Genomic DNA, 26,392 nt, shown 5'->3' on the forward strand with positions numbered 1-26,392 from the left:
GCATTAACATTGCTATTTCCTATGTGCTTGTTTATTATAATTCACACAAAATGGTTTATTTTCATATAGACCTGGTATACTTGCCTGAAGAATGAGTGGTTTTCCCCTTTAGTTGCTGTGATGTCATCATGAGCACACAATCTCCTGTTTTGTGGTCTCCTCTTCCTCTTGGCATTGTTAATGCACTGAAGAGGTGAGTTATTTTTGGCTCCTGTTAATCTTAATTAATTTTTATTTTAATTGTTGCTTTTGTTTCTATCTTCACTGCTATTTATGTGTATTGTGCACTTTTACTGTGCTATTTTGTGGTCATTTTTATAATTATTTTTTGACTTTGGCCTATATGTGGAGATGAAAGCACATGGTGATTACATCACATTTGTTTTATAGAGCAATATACTGTAAGGGCGATTTACTCAGTTATCAGTAAATCCAGTGAAACCGCCGCCTGTTGTCCCGTGTCTGTCTGCTTCATAATGCAGACAAGTGTAACTGGTGTTCATAACTGGTGTCGCGAGCCGCCGGTTCCAGTTACATTACTTGCGTCAACAGCTTTCCTGTTTGCGTCAATTGCATTAGCAGTGACCACATTTTTAAATGTACATTTCATCAAATTTGTCATCAGATCAGACTATGTTTGCCACTCGACAATGCTCCAGTACCCACCACACTTCATCTTTCCAGGATGTGGTCTGGCTATAGTGCACAGACCTATGCGTGTTTGTCACCTTATGTGAACCTTAGGGACACTAGAGAATTTCTAAGATCCTTCATTTTCGGATTATTACACACTAAAAAACGTTGGGTTATTTATTTATTATATTTTAACCCAACCGTTGGTATACACTACCGGTCAAAAGTTTTAGATCAGTAAGATTTGTAATGTTTTTACAAGAAGTCTCTTCTGCTCCCCAAGGCTGCATTTATATGATTAAAAAATACAACAACAAAAACCCATTAAAATTGCAAAATATTATTACAATTTAAAATGTCTGTTTTCTGTGAATATATATAGTAAAGTGTATTTTATTCCTGTGATCAAAGCTGAATTTTCATCATCATTACTCCAGTCTTCAGTGTCACATGACCCTTCAGAAATCACTCTAATATGATGATTTGCTGCTCAAGAAACATGTATGGTTATTATCAATGAGGAAAACTGTTTTTTTTACATTTTTATTTCAGGATTATTTGAACTTTCTATTCATCAAAGAATTTTTGGAAAAAAAAGTGCAAAACTGTTTTCAACATTGAAAGTAATAATGAATGTTTTTTAGCATAAAATCAGCATAGAGTGATTTCTGAAGGGTCATGTGACACTGAAGACTGGAGTAATGATGCTAAAAATCCAGCTTTTTTCAGAGGAATAAATGACATTTTAATATATATTAAAATAGAAAACAATCATTTTAAATTGTCATAATATGTCACAATTTTACTCTTGTTTTTTTTTTTTTTTTTTTTTTTTTAAATAAATAAATGCAGCCTTGGTGAGCAGAAGAGACTTCTTATAAAAACATTAATTATTAAAAAACTTTTGACTGGTAGTGTATATTGGGTCATTATGTTGGGTTATCTTAAAATTTGTTGGGTTATTTGGTTATGCCGTTGGGTTATTTTTAGTTATATTATACAGTAGTAATATATTATATATTTTATTATAATTTAGATCTTTAACTGATTGTTTAAAAGAGAACACTCCTTTTCTCTTAAACCTTGGTTGATTTACAGTGGGGCCAAAAAGTATTTAGTCAGCCACTGATTGTGCAAGTTCTCCTACTTAGAATAATGAGAGAGGTCTGTAATTTTCATCATAGGTACACTTCAACTATAAGAGACAAAATGAGAAAAAAAAATCCAGGAAATCAGATTGTAGGATTTTTAAAGAACTTATTTGTAAATTATGATGGAAAATAAGTATTTGGTCACCCACAAACCAGCAAGATTTCTTGCTCTCACAGAACTCCTGTAGACCTGTAACTCCTAACCCTACCTGTATTATTGACACCTGTTTGAACCTGTTACCTGTATAAAAGACACCTGTCCACAGCCTCAAACAGTCATACTCCAAACTCAACCATGGCCAAGACCAAAGAGCTGTCGAAGGACACCAGGAAGAAAATTGTAGACCTGCACCAGGCTTGGAAGAGACACGCAGCTTGGTGTGAAAAAATCAACTGGGAGCAATTGTAAGAAAATGGAAGACATACAAGACCACTGATTATCTCCCTCGATCTGGGGCTCAACGCAAGATCTCATCCCGTGGGGTCAAAATGATCATGAGAACGGTGAGCAAATATCCCAGAACTACACGGAGGGACCTGACGAATGGCCTGCAGAGAGCTGGGACCAAAGTAACAAAGGCTGCCACCAGTAACACACTACACCGAGAGGGACTCTAATCCTGCAGTGCCGGGCGCGTCCAGGCCCGTCTGAAGTTTGCCAGAGAGCATATGGATGATCCAGAAGAGGATTGGGAGAATATCATATGGCTGACTAAATACTTTTTGGCCCCACTGTATATAAATGATTAATTTATCCCTAGAGTTGGATGCATGTGAGCTCTTGTGATTCTCATAAAAAGGCCATTTTTATGGGGGAAAGTCTTTAATTGACAAAATCTTTTAGTTTGTTTCAAATCATGTTTTAGTTAGATCAGATAACATTTTAAGCTTGAAAACATGTTGTTACATTTCACTTCAATACTTTTGGCGTAAATAATGAAAGAATTATAGGCCTACCTGTCTTGAAACAAAACAACAAAGTTGTACCTGACATGTGAAATTAATTTGGGAAAAAATGAATACTCTAAAGTAGATTTACACATTAGATTCAATGTGTTACAGTATGATGATTGCCGGCGTTGAGTTATTTTACTTCCTACTACCAAAACTACCAAAAAAGGTCATGTTTTAAGCTTGTATAGAGGTGCTCAATCGCTCAGCAAATCAAATATGGGCGGGACTGAACAATATTCCTGCATGTGGTCTTCCTGTTCGGGTTGTGCCGTCACCGGGGTTTATAAGTGTGAATGGGTGAACCGGTTTCACTTTCAAACTATCCTCAAACACCAGCAGCGGTCCGAAACAGAGCTGAATAGTAGAAATATGGCTACAATTAAAGAAAGAATTGTCGATCTGGAAGAAAAAACAGAAGAGCTTGAAAATAGGACAGCAGACTTTGAACAAACCACACACGATCTGGAAACTAGAACTAATGAGCTTGAACAACAAATAGAAGAATCAATGAACTGGAGGAAAAATTCCCATCCAAAACTGAAGAGTCAGACAATGAAGAAGTTGAAGAAGAAGTTGAAGAGGAGACTTGAAGAAGTTGAAGACTGTAAAGAAGTTGGAGTGAAGAAGGCTAAAACACGAGGTACAACCTTCAAACTCTTTTAAAATAGCAATATTGCAGAAATTATTTAAAATGTCAAAACTTAATAATAATAATAATAGTAATTTAAAAATCTTGTTACTTCCATCTTTGATGTATTTTTGCCTACTTTTTAGCTCTAACAATATACTGTGTTAATGTTTATTAATTGCTTATTAAACAAATAATGAAAACGATGCCGACGAGCCCAAACATCGTTTCCAAAACTTTAGCTGAATAAACATTTACAAAAATTACCCTTTCATAAAATGTAATAAAAAGCTGAGAAACGTATTTGTAACTCGAATGATACAAGTTCAAAACTCTGCACTATTTGGTATATAATAAACAGGGTTTGAAATGAACATCCGCCATGACCCGCCAAATTCAAAATCTGCAATAACGCATCAACCACTTTCCATTTTGGCGGGCTTTGCTTTATTTATTGTGTTCTATCACTTTGCATCGATACCAGAGCCTTTTCCCTTAAATATCCTCAAACATCAGCAAAACCATGCATATTAAAATTTAAATATATTGTTTTAATCATATACGCATAATACACTAAAATATGCTGGGTTGTTTCACCTTAATTTTGGGTCAAATATGGACAAACCCAGCCATTGGGTTACGATTTTTAATTATATTTTTGACCCAACGTTTGGGTTTGTCTGTATTTGACTCAAAATTGGCACAGTATGTCTAAAGATTTTTTTCTTATTTCTATTTTATTTTATATTTAAATGGTGAATAACAGTGATTGAGCTGTAACAGCAATACATTAGGCCTAATTCAGAATCAGATTTAATAATTAATATAGGTTAATTAAATCGAAGCGTCAACATTGATAATTCTGATCATCTTGTTTAAGCTAATTTCTGAATGGCCGTGACTTAGACATATTTACTTAGCCAAATTGGCTGTTGAGTGAAAATAAAATACATTTTAAACCCTAAATCCTAAATTTACTAACATGAGTCAAAAAGCTTTGTATGTTTGTGTAACAGGGTGTGGTTCAGAAAAACAATTCCACAACTGATCCGTTGTAGGCTTGGCTATACCACAAACCACATCATTATTTGTATTAAAAATACAACATTTTGTCAGAATTGCACTTTGTTACACAATTATACAATATTGTAAACGCTTAAGTATTATTATCAATGCATGACTATAGATGCATGTAATTTGCTCAAGCAAGTGGCAAAACAATTTAAACATACTTTATTTTAAGTTAAAATCACAAACATTATATTAAATCACAAATAATAAATTAAAACTTTGACAAAAACAGCGACTCTAGTCCTTTTTTCAGCATTTCTTTAGCGTTATGTTTCTCCACTGTGGCCTTCTCGATCCATGTCCCATCGTGTGTGTCACGTGATTATCACTTTCTGTGAGATGCAAGGCCCATGATGCAACACATGAGTTGTAATTCATCATTTAACAGCAGCTGTTCTCTGATAAAATCATGAGATAACAGCATCATTTATCTTTTCCACACAGATGCCGTTTACAACTGACAAGAACTCTTGAAGACCTCAAATTTTGAACAAATTTATGTAAATCAGGCCAAATAAGAGTTTGTTGTATTTCTCATCTGTCACATTCAAATTGGACAACTGTGATCAACTACATAATAACGTGTTGTGTACATGTTGTCACAGTGAAACTTACCATTAAACTATCATAATGTGTGTCAGTGTGTTTGTGTGTGTTCATTTGTTTACCCAAAAGCATAAACATGCTAGTTAAATTTTATTTATATTTATTTCTTTTTTGTTACCGAGACTTTAGCGCTGTCTATTTTGTATGTTTACAGTTTGCCTAGTCTTTTGATAGAGTGACAATCCATGTTAATAAAAATGTCACCTTGTTAGAACATTTTACATGCAAAATTTGCACATGTACACAATGCTTTCAGAGAATTGAGGTTTTTTTATATGAATAATGGAAAGATATTTCTCTAGTTGAACCAAATTTATATATATATATATATATATATATATATATATATATAATTTTTCTATAAATATTTAATTGCTATTTAATTTATTTTATTTCTATTTGAAATGAATCCTCATCTATGAATCAGGTGCAACTGGAGCAGTCATGTTAATTCATTGGTCACAAAGAGTAGAAGAAACCCCTGATAATCTTCTTTTTCTGTTAGCTAAATTTAGTATCCATAAATGTAAATTTGGAGGAAACAAGCCTTTGTTTTTAATTTTAAGAGCAGAAATTCAACAATACCTAAAAACAATACTGGGTTTGAAAAATAAGAAAGCTGCAAAATGTGCATCTATATGTAAACATTTTCACATTTTTGTTTAACTTAAGTTTGTCACTGCTTTGTTTGTCTTTTCATGTTTTTTTATTTAGTTTATTTCAATGTACCCCTGACTGTAATTGTAATTCTTGAAATTCAATTTAAAAAAGAAAAGAAAAAAGAGAGACACATGATTCACTCCATTACACAGCGCCCTCTTCTGGACTGAGTTTGCTGCTCATCTAGAAACTACAGTTCCTCTATTTGTTCCAGCAATGCTTTATGATCCTGTCTTTCTAACAGGTCCATTGGTCAGATAGATGTGTGTTCATGGCAAAACTGAAACAAAGAAAAAGTAATATCTTCCACAAATGTTAAAGCAAATAGCTGAGACTGGGCTAGTTGTCAGGATGAGTTTATCCTTTGTGGTCCATAGACACCAACTTGAAAACATTGTTTTGGGCAACTGAATTTTTTTTTATAAACTAGGCTATATAAAATTACAACATATAAAACACTGTGTGTTTTATAAAACTTGCCTCAATAAAACTTATCTGGTCTGATATTATGAAACACAAATAGTACAATTCAATCTTTCAGTTCAAATCTACCCTTGTATATATTAATGTCAATGTGGTTTTATTGTGTTCACTTGATACCAAACAGATATTACAAAAATACACTATTATAGCCTATTTTAGTTTGCAGAAGAGAATTCACACACACGCACACACAACTCTGACAATAGTGATAATTGGTGCAAACCTAATAAATCTGCTGATACCTTGATATTGATATTAATTCATAGATTAATTGAATCTATAATTTCATGACCAACTAATTCCTCTCAAAATTCTATTGATATTTGTTTATCTTTAGGCAGTCACTATTTCAAAACATAATTTCAATTAATTGTTTACAAATACACGCATACTAATACTACTTGATGAAGGCTTGACTCTTGTAAAATGATATGTTTTGTATGTATGCGTTTGTAAATTATTTATGAGCCTGTTTTTCGGATTTTTTCATTATTTATTTCTATTTAGCGTTTTGTGTGATATTATTGTGCTTATTGTGTGATTAAAATTGATATATTCCTTATGAATAGTAATGATGCAGGTAATGATGCTCCGAGAAAGCGTCCAATCATCATGGATCGCCTACGACATAATATTCGTAATGGCGTTAATATTAATGAGCCCCGCCCACCATCCAAACAGAGGAGCGTGTCTCGAGCTCGCGGCTGCACTATCACTGCCTCTTCTGCTGGTAAGTTCATTTATTTAATTTGTTAAAAACCATATCAGCTTTTACACACATTCACGGTCGGACACGCACAGTTTTGTATAGTAAAAATCGGATGCTCGAAACATTTATCTTGTCGTCTGAATCTGAAATGAGCTTCTTGTCAGTCGCGCCAAACAGGATTCAGTGTTTGTTTGTGTGGACTGACATGTTTAATTGCATGTGTGTGTGTGTGGCTCTGCACAGTTGAACACACTATGAAGTGCTCAGTGTTTTAGAAAGTATTTTCGGGGACAGTAAGTGTGAGAGTTGATATTTTACTTCCGGAAATAGATGTTTTCCCTAAAAAAACCTGCCCATCATGATGTCTGTCGTGCTTGTTTACATCGAGGCTTAACATTAAATCTGTCTTTTTTTTTATTGATTTTAATTTTAGTTTATTGGCAGCAGTGGCAGTTGTGTCTGATACCAAGTTAAAACAGATTTATTATAGTATAGGCTAAATATAATTAATTACTAAATTAAATTAATTACATTAAATAAACCGTCTAATCTGACTAAGGTTCATTGTTAGGAACATCTTGGTTTATGATTTACAATGCATCATGGGAAGGTTTGGTTTAAGTATCATCATCTGTGGTGTGGATGATTGACTTGATGCTTGATTTTGTCTTGGCTTTTGACGTTATGTGGTTAACATTATATTTATACATACTGGACTGGAGATTGTGTATGTTACTGTAACAGATTCAAACAGGCTTTTTAGAGATTCTTACTTAATATGCTCAAAACGTGCCTCAACAGGAAGCGATTTCAGTTAGTTGTTTTGTCCTGAATCTCTGATTACACAAGGACAGTATTGTGATATGTGGTTGTTTACTTTAGACCAAAGCCAGTGATATTTAAAGGGACCGTTCACGCAAAAAATAATAATAATGTCATAACTTGCAAATTCTTGAGTCGTTCCAAACCTGTATAAATGTATTTCCTCTGCAGGATGTCATTAACCTGTATGCGTAGATGTTTGGTGAATAGGGGGAAACTTTTATACAATATACATATAATGTGCCAAGAGAGACTTTGCAACCCAAAACCCTCTAAAATCACATGAAATGTTGTTTCCTGCGACACACACACACACACACACATCAAGGTTGTCCAAGAACAGCTTGTCAAAACACAGTGTTCTTTTTCATGCCAAAACAAATACATTTTTTTTGGTATCCTGTCTAGGCACATTGTGTTCCTATTAAAAGTGTCCTGGAAACAACATTTTACTGTATTTTTGGGTAATTTCTGTAAAATGGTACATTTTCATTTTCTGGTACTTTTTGTGTGTTGGTCAAAAATGACCCCTTTTTTATTTCAATGAAATGATTATACTACACCGAAAAAAAAAGGTTTTCAAGCAGTACCTCATTCAATTAATATTTATTCATTCAATTCAGTTTACTATTATTTGTTTTATTTTTCAATTTTTTTTTGTTCAAAACATTGCTAAATATAAATATTTTTCATTAAGATCTTAAATAAGAAATTTCTTTTAAATGAATGTACAATTTCAAGGTTACACACAGGCCAGCGCATGGGCATTAAACACAATTCTCGACCAGTGACAGCCACCAGACCGCTCTTCAAATCACTCTGTGGATCACAAAGAATAATTTAATTCCCAGCAGGCACAGGATATAGACTACAACGTCGTTTTGGATTTTGTTGAAATTAAAAAGTCGGGTTGAGATTTAAATTCAATGTTTGTTTGACGTCAAGCTCCAACGTCGGGCAGTCGTTGAATTTTGGTTGGAATAAACCAAACAAAAAAAGGTTAAATGCATGGCCGTACACTTATTACCTTATAGATCAGGTGATGTTGGCTGATTATTGATGATATCATCATGTAATTGCCTGAATCCTTGATCTTATTTGGGGTTTAATGCTTTGATTTTTTGAGTAATATTTGTGGTTTTAATATTGTTTTATTCATAATAGGAGTCAATTGATTCTACAGCATATCTAGCAATGTTATCACATTATATATTTGTATTTTTTTAAAACTTATTTAGTGCACAATAAACTTCTAAAATCTATGGCATTTCTTAGATGCACACAACAGCATATGAATCTCAAGAATGGTGACACTCAAACAAAATATCCAGATAATCAGATGAACTCACAAGCTACAAAAAAAAAAAAAAATCCAGCTGCATAATTTATTAATGCCACAATGCATGCTGGGAGATATGGCAAACGCTAACCACCATGATGGTGAATTTGAAATATACCATTGATTTCATACAAAACGGAAATGAAATAAAGTAAATCAAGGTCAGTAATGATGAGTGAAGCTGGTAATGCTGTTTGAGTTGTTTACTCATCCTCTGCTGAGATTTTCACAAATTTAATGTGCTGCTATGCATGCAAGTTTTGGTTTGATTAAATCTATATATTTTTGTTTAGATCAAAAATAGAATTTAAATTAATTGACTTTCTTCAACATGAAAAATGTACTTTGTACCAAGTTTTATAAAACCATTTTCATAGACAGAAAATATAGGTTAGGGTAAGGTATTTATTTCTCATTGGTTCAAGTTATAAAATATAGATTTGAACCCTAAAATTTTTAAATTGGATGAATGAAAATATTTTTTCAGTGTATATTTTAGTTTGATAATGTTTTTTTATTTGATGTTTTGTATTTTAGGTGATGTTATGCTACTAATTTATATTTCTGCAGTAGTTCTAATCTATTTATTCACTTTTTTGAGCATGAACCTTAAAAAAAGAAATTTCATAAGAAAATCATAAACCTTGAATTCTTTGGATCACAGACTGAAGTTTGGTCTCTTTTCAAAGACGACAATTGGCAAATTATTACTTGACTGAAAGCGTTTAAAAAAGTGAAATTGAAAAAAGTTATAAAATGTTACTTTGAAGAATGGACAAAAATAACCTTTTCAATTAATATATAAAATATATATTTTCCTAAACACATTTTACCCTAAAACTTTAAATAAATAAAAGCCATGAATCTAAACAAGGTATGTTCCAAATTTGAGGTTGATATCTCAAAAATGAGTGTGCGCAGTACCAAACGCTTCCACTAGGAGGAATTTGTCTCCCATGCATTTCCAATGCCCTCATGTTTAACCATGAACAATTCATGGCCTTTTAACTTTTTCAAATCATTTAATTTTTTGTGTTCAAACAGCATCTGCCAAAACCTATACAAGATGTTGTACCATTCCGATGAATTAAATTTTATATATATATATAAACTTAATATTTTTAGCCAAGATATATGTATAGCACATTTGAAAGTGCTTTAGAAAGGAACTAAAATAATCACAAAATAAAAGCAAAGAAAGTTGTAAAAGGAATTAAAAGAGTAAAAAGAAATTATACATAGATTGTTTTTAAGTAAAAAATTACAGAATAACACCAGAGGGTAAAAGCTATTCAATCCCACAGACTAAAGAGTCTGAAATTTGCATCTGAAATTTTTGCACGTTACAAAATAAATACGTTATGTCAATCACGTTTACACCCTGCCTACAAAACTTTCGTCCATCATAAAAAAATGTGGGTTCGATTTTCTGCGTTTTTCGCATGCGTAACAAGCATTTCAATGGTGTTTTGACAATTCACCGCCATCGAATGACAGATACGGAAAAAAAAAACGCTTGCAAATTTTCAGTCTCAGTGTTCAAGGACCTTTACACTAGTAATTTCGCAAGCGTTTTTTTTTTCCTATCCGTCCTTCGGCGGCGCTGAATTGTTAAAACACCATTCAAATGCTTGTTACGGATGCGAAAAACGCATAAAATCGAACCCGCATATTTTTAAGACGGATGAAAGTTTCGTAGGCGTGATTGACATGACGTATTTATTTTTTAACGTGTGAAAATTTCAGATGCGAATTTCAGTCGGTGGAATTGAATAGCTTTTACCTTCTGGTGTTGTTCTGTCATTTTTTACCTAAAAACCATCTATGCATGTTAACTATTAACTCCTTTTACAACTTTCTTTGCTTTTATTTTGTGATTATTTACAAAAATGAACATCTATTTATAATGAACATCAACATCGGTTTCTGTCTTTCAGCCAGACGTTTGTGCTCCTTCTATAACGATGGATTTGATCCTAATCTCAAGCATCGTTCTAACCCTCGCCCTCCCAGTGCATTGTGGGAAAATCCTGGTGTTCCCTCACGAAGGCAGTCACTGGGTGAACATGAACGTCCTGATCCGTGAGCTTCACTCCAGGGGTCATCAGATCACCGTGATCCGGGCCCGCGACAGCTGGTACATCTCCGAGACCTCGCCTCACTACGCCTCCATGACCGTACCGTTCTCCCTGGGTGGAGACGACGAGTTCTACAGCGGCTTTATTAGCAAACAACTACAGATTAAACGTGAGCGTCGGTCGGCGTGGACCAGATTCAGACTCGACATGGACCTCAAGGAGCGGTTTTCCGAAATGCACAGGAAGATTTGCGAAATGGTGATGTATATAATGGAGAGCGACCCTGCGCTGTTGGAACGGATCGCGCAAGCTAACTTCGACTTGATGTTGACGGATCCGGCGAACGGAGGCGGCGTTGTTCTCGCGCGATATCTAAATCTCCCTCTGGTTTTTAACGTCCGGTGGACGGTTCACGGAGAAGCGCATTTCGCAATCGCCCCGTCTCCACTTTCCTACGTTCCCTTCCCCCTCTCTCAGCTCACCGACGACATGACGTTTCTTCAGCGGACGTATAACGTGTTGTTTTACTCTCTTCGGATGTTCCTCTACAAGCGCATCGTCGGCCCTCATTACGCCGCGTTGTGCAACCGCTACTTCGGGCCCGATTTGGATTATTTCGAATTGTTTCAAGCTGCTGATATTTGGCTCATGCGAGTCGATTTTGTGTTCGAGTTTCCTCGTCCGACTATGCCGAATGTCGTTTACATCGGCGGTTTTCAATGCAAACCTGCAAAAGCGCTCCCGGTTGATCTTGAGGAGTTCGTGCAAAGCTCCGGAGAGCACGGCGTTATTATCATGTCTTTAGGAACGCTAGTCGCGCAACTTCCGCGGGATATCGCGGATGAAATCGCCGCCGCGTTTGCTCAGCTTCCCCAAAAAGTGATTTGGAGATACACCGGAGAGCGCCCGTCTACTTTAGGCAACAACACTTTACTGGTGAACTGGTTACCGCAGAATGATCTCTTAGGACACGTGAAGACTAAGGTTTTTGTGTCTCATGGAGGAACTAACGGTATTTTTGAAGCCATTTACCACGGCGTTCCTCTAGTCGGGTTACCGCTAGTTTTCGATCAGGATGATAACATTTCAAAAATGAGGCATAAAGGTGTAGCTAAAGCTGTGGATGTCGCCACTATAGATAGAGGTATATTTAAAGATGCGTTAGAGGAAGTGATTAATGAGCCGTCGTACAGAAGAAACATGCAGAAGCTGTCGATTCTCCACAGAGACACGCCGCTAGCTCCATTAGACAGCGCCCTCTTCTGGATGGAGTTTGTCATGAAACACAGAGGCGCTGCTCACCTGCGCACCGACTCGTATAAGATGCCCTGGTACTCGTACCACTGTGTCGATGTCGTCGTGTTTTTAGGGTTGATTGTGTCGTTTGTAGTTTTTATTGTATTTAAAGTGATTGGATGTTTATGTTGCTGGTTATGTGCAAAAAGAAAACGAGTAAAGCAAGATTAAGTTTGAATGCGTCTTTTAATGGGTCCGACCGATAACAGATTTTGATGGCCGATATTGATACAAATATTTGTTGGTTTTAAAATCCGATATTCCGATTAGGGATGGGCAACGATTGATCGCGATTAATCGCATCCAAAATAAAAGTTTGTGTTTACATAATATATGTGTGTGTAGTGTGTATAATTAATTTGTATATATAAATAATACCCACACATGCATGTATATATTTAAGAAATATCTGCATGTATATAATTTATATATATTTATTCACAATTAATATTATATATAAATATAAATATTTGATATATTAATAACACATTTTTCTTAAATATACACATGCATGTGTTAGTATTTATATATACAAATTAATTATACACACTACACACACATATATTATGTAAACACAAACTTTTATTTTGGATGCGATTAATCGCGATTAATCATTGCCCATCCCTAATTCCGATATATCGGCCGATATTTTTTTTTCTTTAAATTTATTTCAGAAATGAGCAACATAACATTAACAGATTTCCCTAACATTAGTTATTTGTAGTTATTTATGAGTTTTAACTAAAATAATATGATAATGCATTTTACAAAGAAACTTGTTTACATCAATATACATCAAAATATATTAAAGTTCTGATAAATAAAGTCCCTATATTGCCTTATAAGGTACCTGGAACCTGGATCAGTAGGTTGCAGGATGTGTGATGCATTTTACACTAGTGTTGCCAACAGGAACGGTGTAGAGTGCCCTCTGGTGGACAAACTATACAACTCCAACACTCATGACATGGTTGAAGCGTGTTTCGTCCATTTTTATTTTATTTTTGAAATATTAATTTATCGGCCATTGTAACTGCCAATACCGATAGCTTTGAAAATGCCTAATATTTTTGATTTTTGAGTTTTGTTAACAGTGTTTGTGTGTGTCTGTGAGTTTAAGAGAAAGAAAGAGAGTGTGTGAGCGAGCGAGCGAGCGAGCGTATGTGAGATTGAGAGTGTGTGAGTGAGTGAGCATATGTGAGATTGTATGTAATAATTGAAAATTAAATATTTCACAGTATTACTGAGTTTTCAAAATTTTTTAACAAATAAATTCAGCCTTGGTGGGCAGAGGAGACTTCTTTCAAAAACATTAAAAATGTATATATTATTCCAAACTTTTGAATGGTAGTGTTTATATAGCTATTTTGTATATAAGACCATTTCTCTTGCTTTTCTTTGCTGTTTATTTTGTTATTGATTATGAGTAAGGATACCAACATTTTTTATTAAATAACAAAATAAAAACATTAAACTTGACTTGGATTACAGACCTGAATGTGAGAATGCATTAAGAGCTAATTGGCTTTTGATTAACGTTGAAGCGTTTCTACAGTGCACTGATGAATTGTTCACATTAAGACCTGAGATATGAATTAAACAAGTAAATAATCAATGTGGTTTCATGTTGACTTTCATGTTGAAATCATTTCTTCCACTATTATCCCATTAGCTCATCATTAGAGTGTGTGTAATTACAGTGATGTATTAGCGTGACCTGCGGGACTCGAGTCTAATCGAGGTCGACACACTGCGGTTACTGCCTGTAATGACCAAAACCACTGTAATATCCCACAGTTCAATCACTGCTGCAAGTCTTCAGAGCAATCACAGCCGATTCAGGAGAACAGAGCTTTTACACGCAACATAAGTCAATTAAAATGTATTATATATATATATATATATATATATACATGAGAAAGCACTGAAATTGAATATATAATTTTATTTTGTACAGAGAATACAAAAGATAATGTCTACAATTGTATACAACGAGTCTAGTGTAATATTCAAATGTTGAAACATCACATAGATATGTAGTATAAAAATAAACCATGCAAACAAAAAAATAAGATATTAAAACTATTCTTGCTCATTTCATGTTGACGGTAGTTACAGTTGCATGATGGGAAAGGTAAACTGAGCTGAACATATATAAGTCAAATGGGTTGTTTTCAAAGACATAGTCTTTCCTGAATCCTTGAACAAACTGTTGCAACCCTGATGTTGTGCTGATGTATGGATTAGTTATGTTGACAATCATATCAGGGTGTCAATCAAACTACTGTATATGTACAGTTCTGTTTCAGAAACTTCAGTTCGACCGTGATGGCAGATACATGTGCAGTCATGAAAGTAATTTGGGGGAAAAGGACCATTAGGCCATCCTTAAAAATATTTTGGTTTGCAGTAACAGCAATTTTTTTTTAAAAAAGGGTCGGTAGGTAGGTCTATATTTTTTTTTCCAAGATTCAGTGTAAAAAAAAGGTAAAATTTTGGAGATGGTGATCGTGAATTTAAAAAAAAAAATGCATATTGTGACGTCACTGACTGGGTCTACAAACTGTGCATCGGCCGCTAGGTGTTAATGCAAAATACGACCAGTTACATTTTAGGCTAGTCACAAAATGTATAAAATATCTATTTGTTATGCATATATACATGAGATAAGCAAAAACAAGTACAAACACATGGTCAAACAAAGAATATAATTAAACAAAGATACAAATTAGCCTATAGCCTATACACAGTGCTTTAATTTCAGGAAGGTCTAAAATTAGTTAAGTCTGTCGCTCTCTCTGAAAAGAAATTTAATTTAGCTAGTAATCAAATGTAAAATGACACTGCATAGTTTATCATAGTTAGATTAATGCTTATTAAAGTTTAAGTTATTCATTCAAGAGCTGCCTGTGAGTGATTTTTATCTGCCTTTTGTTGTTTGATTCGCATTGGCTCAATCGTCACGTTTATTAGACTACTGCCCCTTTAGGACCGAACGCAGAACTCTACTGTAATAGATGACTGATGCACCATCGTTTTCTCCCAACTATTTACGTCCAATTAAGACATAAACTGTGTTTATGTATATTTGATGGTTTAGATGCGCACATGAAGCCCAAAATGAGGCGATAGCCTACTTTTCTTGTCTCGTTTTAGTGCATTTCGGAGCGCGCGTCGCGCGTCGTGAACAACGTCTCTTGCGCAGACTTTAGTACTTTTAATAGCTCTTTTAATGATTGCACGCGTCCGCAGTTTAGCAACAGTACAGACTGCATTTTACAACAATCACCGATCGTGCTGATTCTGACGGTACGTTTGGGTTTTAGGAAGAAATGACAGCGTGAAGGGGAGGAAGTTGCGCTAGACAGAATGCGTCTGTAATGGTTTCATCTCAAATATCTTCTTTTTATAATCTTTGAAAGCGGAAATCTAAAATACAATTAGAATAATATCCCAGATCTAAAGTGTAACCACGTTTTGTCCTCATTGTCACTCATTAAGCAGGGCTGTCGTGCTGTGCGCGCTCCGGCTCCGGGTGAGAGATCGCTCTCTCTTCTGGACTGCGAATAGCAAAATTGCATCACAGACAAATTGTTTAATATTTTTATTATATATAGAAATGGTTGATATTCAGCCCCGTTGCCCTTTTAATACCGGGTACCAAGCGGGAACACTGAAACGAGCGAACGTACAAGCCATATAGTGACACGCGTAACGTTAAACCAATGGTGTAAACATAATCTGATGAATATGACGCCACGGGTTTTTATTTAAGAAAGAACGTAGCCTACGTTTGTAGGGTATGTAGACACAAGCAACTTTCACAATACTAACTAAAATATAATTAATATTATTTTATTGAATTTGAATTAGTCGTTTGAAGAGTAAAAAAAAAATCGGTCGGTCTGAACGCAGGTTACAACCGGCAAGTCGGTCGGACAAAAAGGAAAAAAAAATAAAAAATTGGGTCGGCCCTAAATTGACAGGGTCGGTCGGGTTACGGCAAACAAGAATATTTTTAAGGGTGGCCTTAGTCAGGTGATTATCATCAGTCCTGATTAATGGATCCTGTCGTGCAAATAAAACCCTTTAGATGGTGTAACACTTCTCATTACTGTACTCGTATATTACACGGACACTCACAAAGCAATGTGCAAAAATTATACTTTGGTGAAACCCTCGAATGGGACAAATGCACATTTGTAAATTGAAATTCGTACTGACAAAATGTATTTACACAGTTGCATAACATCTCAATTGACAGGATATGTTATAAATGTTATAAAAATGTACTTTTGTGTCGTTGATCTAAAGTTGTCTGACTTTATTTCTTCCTTAAGGGAAATTGTGCTGTTTGCTCTTTTAAATGCAATTACAATGAACAGGAAAAACGTCAAGCTTTTAAAAGGACAAACCGTTACACAAATCTGCCTTATTATAGTACTTAGTACGGTCCTGTTTTATATAAATATGTGAGTTTTTATTTTATTATTATTATTTGTTTTTTGGGCATGGTTGATGTTTTGTTATATTTGTATTATATGAAAATTCAATAAAAAAAAAATGACAAACCGTAAAAGCTTTATAGACGTAGTCCATAAAATGCTACATTTAGAGTTTTGTTTGCGGACTGAATGTGTTATTCACTGACAGTTTCCCCTCCTGTTAACCCATGTGATCTGATTCATGGATGAATCATTCATTCAGTTGCAGTGAAAAGGGCGACCAGCACAGTCTTCAGAATTGATCCTTTTCTCCACAGAAATAGAAAGTCATACAAGTCTGGCACACTGAGGGTGAGTAAATGACTGAATCCTCCTTGTAAGTAAATGTTCTTGTGTGTTACTCACTGTACTGTGACTCGAGATGCTTACAGAAAGGCTTGTAACACGCATGTTTTTCTTCAGGCTGATGACGAAGGATGTATTGTGTTATCAGCTGGAGCTGAAGAGGGTCATCTCCGCCACATTGGCATCTTGTGTTTCCAGCTCCTGCTGGCAGCTTTCTCTGATCACGTACACGACCAGTCCGAAACAGATAAATATGAGCAGCACTATGCCGATCACCTGTTGAGGAGACAGAAACGGTGGACGTCTGAATCAGGTAACGAGAAACCGCACTTGAAAAAGCAGCTGAGTTAAGCACAATCATCATAAACGAACTCCACACGGCTCTGGGGGTTAATAAAGGCCTTCTGAAGCGAAGCAGTTATTAGTTTAAGAAATAAGTAAGTAAGCTTCTGGCTAAACCCAGTCTACTTGCGCCTTAAGCACAACTTACGGTGTCGGAGTCATAGTCTAGTATAAATATCAGCAGTACTTCACATTACTCGCAGACTTAAGGCGAATCCGTATGTTCGTTTGGCCGGAAGCTAGTTATTTTACTTTATAAAGTTTTAAATATGAATACTTTTCTTATACAAACTCATCGTTTTCCTTCAGAAGGCCTTTATTAACCCCTGGTGAGCCGTGTGGAGCACTTTTATGATGGATGGATGGATGCACTTTTTTGGTTGCAATTCACTGCCATTATAAAGCTTGGAAGAGCCTGGACGTTTGTTAATATAACTCCAATTGTATTCGTCTGAAAGAAGAAATCATATACACCTTGGATGACTTGAGGGTGAGACTCCTTTAAATGATCTTAAACACAATAACAAAACATACATCCACTGTCATGGACATAAATTAATAGTGTGATTACAGAATTAGTAAATGTAATGTCAAAAGTTTCAAGACTGGAGCTAAACTCAAAGTTCTAAAGATGTTCTCTATAGCAAAATTACACAAAGCTATTAATTATCTACAGAGTTCTTCAAATGTATCTGTATCTTTAGGGTTAAAAAGTGTCATTGTATCTTCAGAGATCTACAAATGAATCAATGTATCTGCAGAGTTCTAAAAATGTATCTGAAGATACAATGACACTTTTTTAGAACTCTGAAGATACAGTGATCCTTTTTTTTTAGAACTCTGTATCTCCAGAGTTCTACAAATGTATCTGTATCTTTAGAGTTAAAAAAGTATCATTGTATCTTCAAAATTCTCCAAATGAATCAATGTATCTGCAGAGTTCTAAAAATGTATCTGAAGATACAATGATACTTTTTTAGAACTCTGAAGATACAATGATACTTTTTTAGAACTCTGAAGATACAATGATACTTTTTTTAGAACTCTGTATCTCCAGAGTTCTATAAATGTATCTGTGTCTTTAGAGTTAAAAAGTATCATTGTATCTTCAAAATTCTTCAAATTAATCGATGTATCATTCTGCAGAGTTCTAAAAATGTATCTGAGGATACTATGACACTTTTTTTAGAACTCTGAAGATACAGTGATCCTTTTTTTTTAGAACTCTGTATCTCCAGAGTTCTACAAATGTATCTGTATCTTTAGAGTTAAAAAAGTATCATTGTATCTTCAAAATTCTCCAAATGAATCAATGTATCTGCAGAGTTCTAAAAATGTATCTGAAGATACAATGATACTTTTTTAGAACTCTGAAGATACAATGATACTTTTTTAGAACTCTGAAGATACAATGATACTTTTTTTAGAACTCTGTATCTCCAGAGTTCTATAAATGTATCTGTGTCTTTAGAGTTAAAAAGTATCATTGTATCTTCAAAATTCTTCAAATTAATCGATGTATCATTCTGCAGAGTTCTAAAAATGTATCTGAGGATACTATGACACTTTTTTTAGAACTCTGAAGATACAGTGATCCTTTTTTTTTAGAACTCTGTATCTCCAGAGTTCTACAAATGTATCTGTATCTTTAGAGTTAAAAAAGTATCATTGTATCTTCAAAATTCTCCAAATGAATCAATGTATCTGCAGAGTTCTAAAAATGTACCTGAAGATACAATGACACTTCTTTTAGAACTCTGAAGATGCAGATACATTTGTAGAACTCTGAAGATACAATGATACTTTTTTTAGAACTCTGTATCTCCAGAGTTCTATAAATGTATCTGTCTTTAGAGTTAAAAAAGTATCATTGTATCTTCAAAATTCTTCAAATTAATCGATGTATCATTCTGCAGAGTTCTAAAAATGTATCTGAGGATACTATGACACTTTTTTTAGAACTCTGAAGATACAGTGATACTTTTTTAGAACTCTGTATCTCCAGAGTTCTACAAATGTATCTGTTTCTTTAGAGTTAAAAAAGTATCATTGCATCTTCAAAATTCTCCAAATTAATCAATGTATCTGCCGAGTTCTAAAAATATCTGAAGATACTATGACACTTTTTTTAGAGCTCTGCAGATACAGTGATGATACATTTGTAGAACTCTGAAGATACAATTATACTTTTTTGTAGAACTCTGAAGATACTATGACACTTTTTTTAGAAATCTGCAGATACAGTGATACATTTGTAGAACTCTGAAGATACAATGCTACTTTTTGTAGAACTCTGTATCTCCAGAGTTGTATAAATGTGTCCCTGTCATTTGAAAGTGACAGTGCGAGTTAGCAGGAGGTCTAAAGACTCTCGAACTGTCCTGACTGGATCTCACCTGAGACTCCACAAACAGTTTCTGTGAGCGCAGCATGAGTTCCTGAGGAGTGACGCTCTCTTCCTGAATGGGTTCACACCATTTCTGCGGAGCGGCTTTGTCCACGATCACGAACCGACCGTGCCAGTCTGTCATCGCACAGGCGAAATACTGACCGTCCAAGAAGAGCAGGATCAACCAGACCACGGGGGGAACGAAACTGGACAGAGACACGGTCCTCCTGCACCAGACGTCACACCTGCATCCCTGAATGATCATCATCAGCGCGAAGGCCATGACAGCGGGAATGATGAAGAATGCGGAGGAAAACAAGCCGTTCCAGGCCGGATTACACGGACACTCAAACTCCAGCTCCACCAACTTCTCCAGTCCCATCAGGATGAAGCCGAAAGCCACGTTGGACACCAGAGGACTGTTGCTCAGTTCATTCTTCAGTCTCGTAAGCCATTGTTGTCGACTTCCCATACTAACAACACCTGAAAGTCAGAGGAGAGCTGGTGAAATTCCTCCCACACATTTGCAGAAGGTCACTGACGCGAGACTAATTGATCCTGGGGCAAGTTTTCCCCCTCCTGACCTTTACGTTCCCATTGGCTCGGCACAAAGGTGGGTGTGTCGGCCGTTACCTCTCCTCTGAAGGTCATTGGCTCACGGCTGGTGGAAGGCGTGGCCTCCATTTAAATGTGACGCGCTTGAGTAAAGTGGAGGGAAAAGTGTCAGCTCTGTTATTGGGCACGTCAGCGTGACGTGCTGTGTCATCAGAATCATTCTCAACTCTCTCGCTTTGTTTAGGGTCGCCTTTACTCCTGCGAGCTTTTTTAAAAGAATCCTTAGATACGCAAACAAGTTTGGACACAACAGGCTGAGTTTGGTACTTGTGTGACCCTGAAACCTTTAACCTAAAGGCTTCTGCGTAAATGCTTTGAGTTAGGTTAATAGACAAATGTAAATTGTGCTTGCATATGATTTTCTTTAGAAAACCAAAAATGGTTTTTACACAATTGGGTTGTAGTGGATAGTGAAAACGCCAAAAGTGCAACATATACGCTCCTCCTTTTATGCACCTCATGAATGTTTAATTTTAAAATAATAAAAGAGTTGATGTATTCTAAGTCATTTCTATGCTTTACTAATACTATACAGTGGTGTGAATAAGTTTTGGCACCCATGCTAAAGTTGCCTAAAAAGAGGAATAAAAAATCATATTTTGGATATTGATCTTAATGCCTTAATTAGAAAAATGAGGAAAACTCCAACCTTTAAGGACACCAATTTTCTTTGTGAATGAATAATGTGTCATAAATAAATAAATGTTTTTCCTTAAAATACAGGGTGCATAAGTCAGGGCACCCCTATGTTAAATTCCCATAGTCAGGCAGATTTTTATTTTTAAAAGCCAGTTATTTCATGGATCCAGGATAATATGCATCCTGATAATTAAAATATGCCCACATCATCACACACCTTCCACCACACCTAGAGATTGGCATGGGGTACTTTCCATAAGATCATCTTTCAATGCAAATTAAACCAGCTATTAGGCGAACTGAGGTAAAACCATGCCAATCTCTAGGTGTGGTGAAGGTGTGTGATGATGTGGGGATATTTTAATCCCAAAGGCCAAGGGAACTTTATCAGGATGCATATTATCCTGGATCCATGAAATAACTGGCTTTTAAAAATAAAAATCTGCCTGACTCTATGGGAATTTAACATAGGGGTGCCGTGACTTATGCACCCTGTATTTTAAGGAAAAACATTTATTTATTTATGATACATTATTCATTCACAAAGAAAATTGGTGTCCTTAAAGGTTGGAGTTTTCCTCATTTTTCTAATTAAGGCATTAAGATCAATATCCAAAAGATGATTTTTTATTCCTCTTTTTAGGCAACTTTAGCATAGGTGCCAAAACTTATTCACATCACTGTATTCGTTAATCCACCAGACCACATAATACATTTATTTAATTCATTCTTAAATATACAGCTTCCAAAAGGTGTTTTCCCCCAGTAAAAGAACATTTATTTTGAAAAGTGTATCACCACAATACTTAAAAGTTTTATTTAAAAGCATCCACCTAATGAACATTTAATTTTAAAAATAATGAAGGGTATTCAAACTATGTTTATGCATTGCATTGATATTAATTTTAATGCACACAATAATCAAAACCAGATCATATAATAAATTGATTTAATACATTCTTAAATAAAAGCGACAGTGAATAGAAAGATTGCATTGATTTGTAAAAGGTTCATCAATGCCAGTACAGAACCTTTATTTTGAAGAGTGTATCACCACAATACTTAAAAGTTTTATTTAAAGTCATCCCAGAATGCACCTCATGAACATTTAATTTTAAAATAATGAAAGGTATATTCAAACTATTTTTATGCATAGCATTGATATTCATTTTAATCCACACAATAATCAAATTGTTTTGTGAGACGTGTGTGTGAGAGATCCGCTGTATTAGCTGTGTTCTCCATCAGATGGTGCTGTGTGAGTGCAGACAGAGGTCATGATTCTCCTCAGCTCTTAATCCTGACTGACTGTGTGTTAATGACACGACCACACTGTGTGGATCACACGCTTTCTTGGAGAAAATCTCGGCAGTGCCCTGGGGAAATATTCTATGGAGCCGTGAGATAATAAAAACCAGTATCGCTACGACCATGCGTATGGTATTCTTACAAATATTCTACCATTTGAATACAATTGTGCATGAATATGGTCATTATTCAGTACCATAGCACAAAGGAGATCGGTGCTTTAGTTGTCAGGTACACCCAGGTGTATATATGTGTTTCTTTTTTCAAAGACAATCAGAGTTATATTAAAAATATCCTGGCTCTTCCAAGCTTTCTAATGGGGGTGAATGGCACCCAAGATTTCGAGCATCAATCCATCATAAAAATCCATATGACTCGCAAAAGCCATGCGTTTGTAAGAAAAATATACATATTTATAACTTTATAAACTATAATCACTGGCTTCCGGTATATTTTTATAACTTCTGTTTTGCAAACTAAAAATCATGTACCATATTTTTGTAATATCTGTTGGGCAAAAAAAAAACAAAAAAAAAACTGATATAAAGACAAGTGTCATGATGAAAGTACACTTGAACTGTTTCAAGGTCAAAAGTATTTTTTATATATAAATGTCAGCCAATATTAACTAGATATGCATGTATATATGGTGGTGATTGTTGGGAATGAAGTTTAAAATGTGTAATTACTGTGTAAATGTGTAATTAATGTGTAAAATGTGTGTGTGACCATTACCCCCTGGGTAAGGGTTATTTTTAGATTATTTTTATCTAAAAATAAGCACACTGGAATATATATGCTATATATATATACTATATATATATATGTGTGTGTATGAAGTTCGTGTATAATATTTTGTATTGTAATGCGACTGTTTTTTTAATTCCTCAGTGACTGAATGGCGCTGGAGCTGCGCAGATCTGATGCGCTCGAGGCACCGCGCGGACGGGAGCGCGCGCTGACAGCTGATGATGCGCGCGAATGAGCCTGCGGGGTGCGCGCACTGACAGCTGAAGATTCTTCGCGATGACGGACACACCGATGGCCCATCATCCTCATCATCATCAACTTCAGCATCAGCATCCCTGAGCGCCGAGCATCATCAGCATCATCTTCATCCTCATCCATGCATCAGAGCCGCGCCGCGTCTGTCGCGTTTCTCTCCGTGCGTCCGCGCTCCTCCTCAACGCTCCTCCGCGACTGAAGCCGCTCCGCGTCTCTCCTCAACGCTCGCGCCTCTTCTCGCTCTCCTCCTGCGGGATGCGGTCCTACACCGGGATGCTCGCGCTGCTCCTCATCCACGGGAACCTGATGCTCACATACGTATCATCTCAGAACGGTAAGCATGACGGAGCGCGGTCGTGCGGGATCTGTGTGTGTGTGTGTGTAATCTGCTTTAGAGGTCGATGCCATCTTTACGATGACAGACACCCCTCTGCATTACAGTGTCGGTGTGTGTTGCATATAGAGACGAGATTTGCGGGTAAACACTGATGCGACCCGAGTGGGGTTAGTTGAGCACCTCCGCGCGCGTGACATTGCGTGCACTTTAAATCGGGGCGTTTAATTAATATTGGTGCGGTGAGAATGTTTACAAGGAGTGTTTTCCTTCTCAAATTCTCCGGAGTAATCCGTGTTGTTTACACACTCACCCTTCTGACATTCACACTCTTGCAGGAGAGCTCATGACTCCTGAGTTTGAGGAGGAACACACACATTATGTAACGCGCTCATGTCCGTCACTGATAGAGAACCTGCTGTTATTCTCAACCGATATGTGATCATATGTGTGTGCTTTTGCTTTTTGAAATGGAGAGCATTGGCTTTGTGAGCCGCAAATGAGTGTGTGTCCCTAAAGGCATGTGTGTGTGTGTGACGGTGTATTCTGGAGAGTCACATCTGTGTCCAGGAGAGGGCAGATTCATCACCTGAAGAGGGTATTCCCTCCTCGGCCGAGGACACTGGAGCGTCAGGCAGCTTTATATCGAAAAGACTAAAAGTTATTATTTTTAAAGCATCAAACGTGATCTTTGGCGGAAGCAAGTTTCGGACTACATATTTTAGTCAAACAGAAATGTTCTTGATGTGGCGATATGGTACCTTAAAATGCTACCTTAGCGCGAATTGATCACAGAACGCCGATTAAAATCGTATGAAATACAATTATAATACAATTCTAAGTTATGAATAGCTACTGTAGACTACTGTTTTTATTTCTAAAACGGTGTGAAAAGTAAAAATTATCATAAAGTATCCTGCAGGTGTCCCAGAAGCACTCTAACAGATTCATACTGGTTTATTTATTCCAACTTTCTCATATCCCAGTTTAAAATTAAAAAGTATTTTATCATTACAAAAACTCACAATTATATCTAGCTGTGAGTTTTGTATTTGTGTGGATATAGCACTTTAAAAAAGTACATTTGAAGAGTTCAAATGCAAAAGCCTCTAAATGCTATTTGAAATTTTCTTCTTTAATGATGATTATCAAGCTTGTATATTTAAGTTCAGTGATTTCACTTAAATGGCAATGATAATTACCTATTAATTGTTATTTAAGTGAAATTACTGAACTTACATATACAAGTTTGATAAAAATCGTCATTAAAGAAGAAAATTTCAAATGGCATTTAGAGGCTTTTGCATCTGAACTCTTCATATATATATATATATATATATATATATATATGTAAGTGTGTGCATGTGTGAAAGAAAGAGTGTGTGTGTGTGTGTGTGTGTACTGTATATGTGATTGTGTCTCTTCGTTGATATGGATTACTGTTATGATGTGTCGTAATTTTCTTGGAAATATTGATTGTTAGACTTTCAAAAGATGGACAAAAATTTGGAGATAATGTTAAAAATATCTATATGGCCGCTTTCCCCTGCGTTATGGAAAGTGGGATTGATTATCAATATTTATCAGGGTATCGTTTCAAAAAATTGTGACAATGCTTGTGTGTGTGTGTGTGTGTGTGTAGTTTTTAAAGTGCCTGCAAGTAAAGGAATAAATAAACATGCGCTGCATAAGTGCTAGTAGCAGAAAGTGTGTGTGTGTGTGTGTGTGTGTGTGTGTGTGTGAGTGAGTGTGTGTGTTTGTGTGTGTGTGTGTCTGTGAGGTGTCTGTGAGTGTGTCTGTTTGTGTGTGTGTGTGTGTGTGTGAGTGTCTGTTTGTGTGTCTGTGAGTGTGTGTGTGTGTGTGTCTGTGTGTGTTTGTGTGTGTGTGTGTGTGTGTGTGTGTGTGTCTGTGTGTGTGTGTACGTGTGTCTGTCTGTTTGTTTGTGTGTGTGAGTGTGTCTGTTTGTGTGAGTGTGTGTGTGTGTGTACTTAAAGTGCTTGCTTGGTAAAGTAATGAATAAACATGCTCTGCATACGAGGTAGTAGTAGCAGAAAGTGTGTGTGTGTGTGTGTGTGTGAGTGAGTGAGAAATGAGTGTGTATACCTTTTAATGTACTTGGTAAAGTAATGAATAAACATGCTCTGCATACGAGGTAGTAGTAGCAGAAAGTGTGTGTGTGTGTGTGAGTGAGTGAGAAATGAGTGTGTATACCTTTTAATGTACTTGGTAAAGTAATGAATAAACATGCTCTGCATAAGCACTAGTAGTAGAGACAGTGTGTGTGTGTGTGTGTGTGTGTGTGTGTGTGTGTGTGTGTGTGTGTGTGTGAAGGTCTGCTTTGATTGTCCACTCATAAGGTCAGTGTCTGTCCTCTATAATCCTGCTATTGTTTGTGAAAGCCTCATCGTTCAGACTCTCGAGGATCACGAGCACGACTGTCGGATTCTCAGGGATGAACTCTGGGATTTGAGCGACACTTCATCATATTCATATCTTTTATTGAAATATGGCCCGAATTAAATCAGTGTTTCCTGAGACCA

The 26,392-nt window shown here is 35.9% G+C and overlaps 3 protein-coding genes and 1 non-coding gene across 5 annotated transcripts in view; 3 read left to right on the forward strand and 1 right to left on the reverse strand.

Moving 5' to 3' along the window:
* Positions 1-2,974: 2,974 nt before the first annotated feature.
* Positions 2,975-5,072, forward strand: LOC120487812 (uncharacterized). Its single transcript, XR_016145413.1, has 2 exons — positions 2,975-3,378; positions 4,882-5,072. It is a non-coding gene; the product is annotated as an uncharacterized LOC120487812 (transcript).
* Positions 5,073-6,831: 1,759 nt separating this feature from the next.
* On the forward strand, positions 6,832-16,569 carry ugt5f1 (UDP glucuronosyltransferase 5 family, polypeptide F1). Its single transcript, XM_039683785.2, has 3 exons — positions 6,832-6,916; positions 10,994-14,811; positions 16,465-16,569. Exons 1-2 carry the CDS (start codon positions 6,842-6,844, stop codon positions 12,599-12,601), a joined length of 1,683 nt encoding a protein of 560 aa, XP_039539719.2. The 5' UTR covers positions 6,832-6,841; the 3' UTR covers positions 12,602-14,811; positions 16,465-16,569.
* A 795-nt stretch (positions 16,570-17,364) lies between these two features.
* LOC148977450 (calcium homeostasis modulator protein 4) lies at positions 17,365-20,460 on the reverse strand. Its single transcript, XM_089116556.1, has 2 exons — positions 19,959-20,460; positions 17,365-17,496 (listed from the first exon to the last, which is right to left on the reverse strand). Exons 1-2 carry the CDS (start codon positions 20,421-20,423, stop codon positions 17,365-17,367), a joined length of 597 nt encoding a protein of 198 aa, XP_088972682.1. The 5' UTR covers positions 20,424-20,460.
* nptnb (neuroplastin b) overlaps positions 17,400-26,392 on the forward strand; it is a 51,314-nt gene continuing 42,321 nt past the window's right edge. For both annotated transcript variants that reach the window (XM_039683786.2, XM_039683788.2), the window contains exons 1-2: positions 17,400-17,533; positions 23,405-23,852. In XM_039683786.2, coding sequence (XP_039539720.1) covers positions 23,774-23,852 — 79 coding nt within the window. In that variant the 5' untranslated portion in view covers positions 17,400-17,533; positions 23,405-23,773. The remainder of the gene's footprint in view (positions 17,534-23,404; positions 23,853-26,392) is intronic.

Source organism: Pimephales promelas, chromosome 10 (genome assembly GCF_988280905.1).
Source record: "Pimephales promelas chromosome 10, fPimPro1.hap1.1, whole genome shotgun sequence".
NCBI classification, from domain to species: Eukaryota; Metazoa; Chordata; class Actinopteri; order Cypriniformes; family Leuciscidae; genus Pimephales; species Pimephales promelas.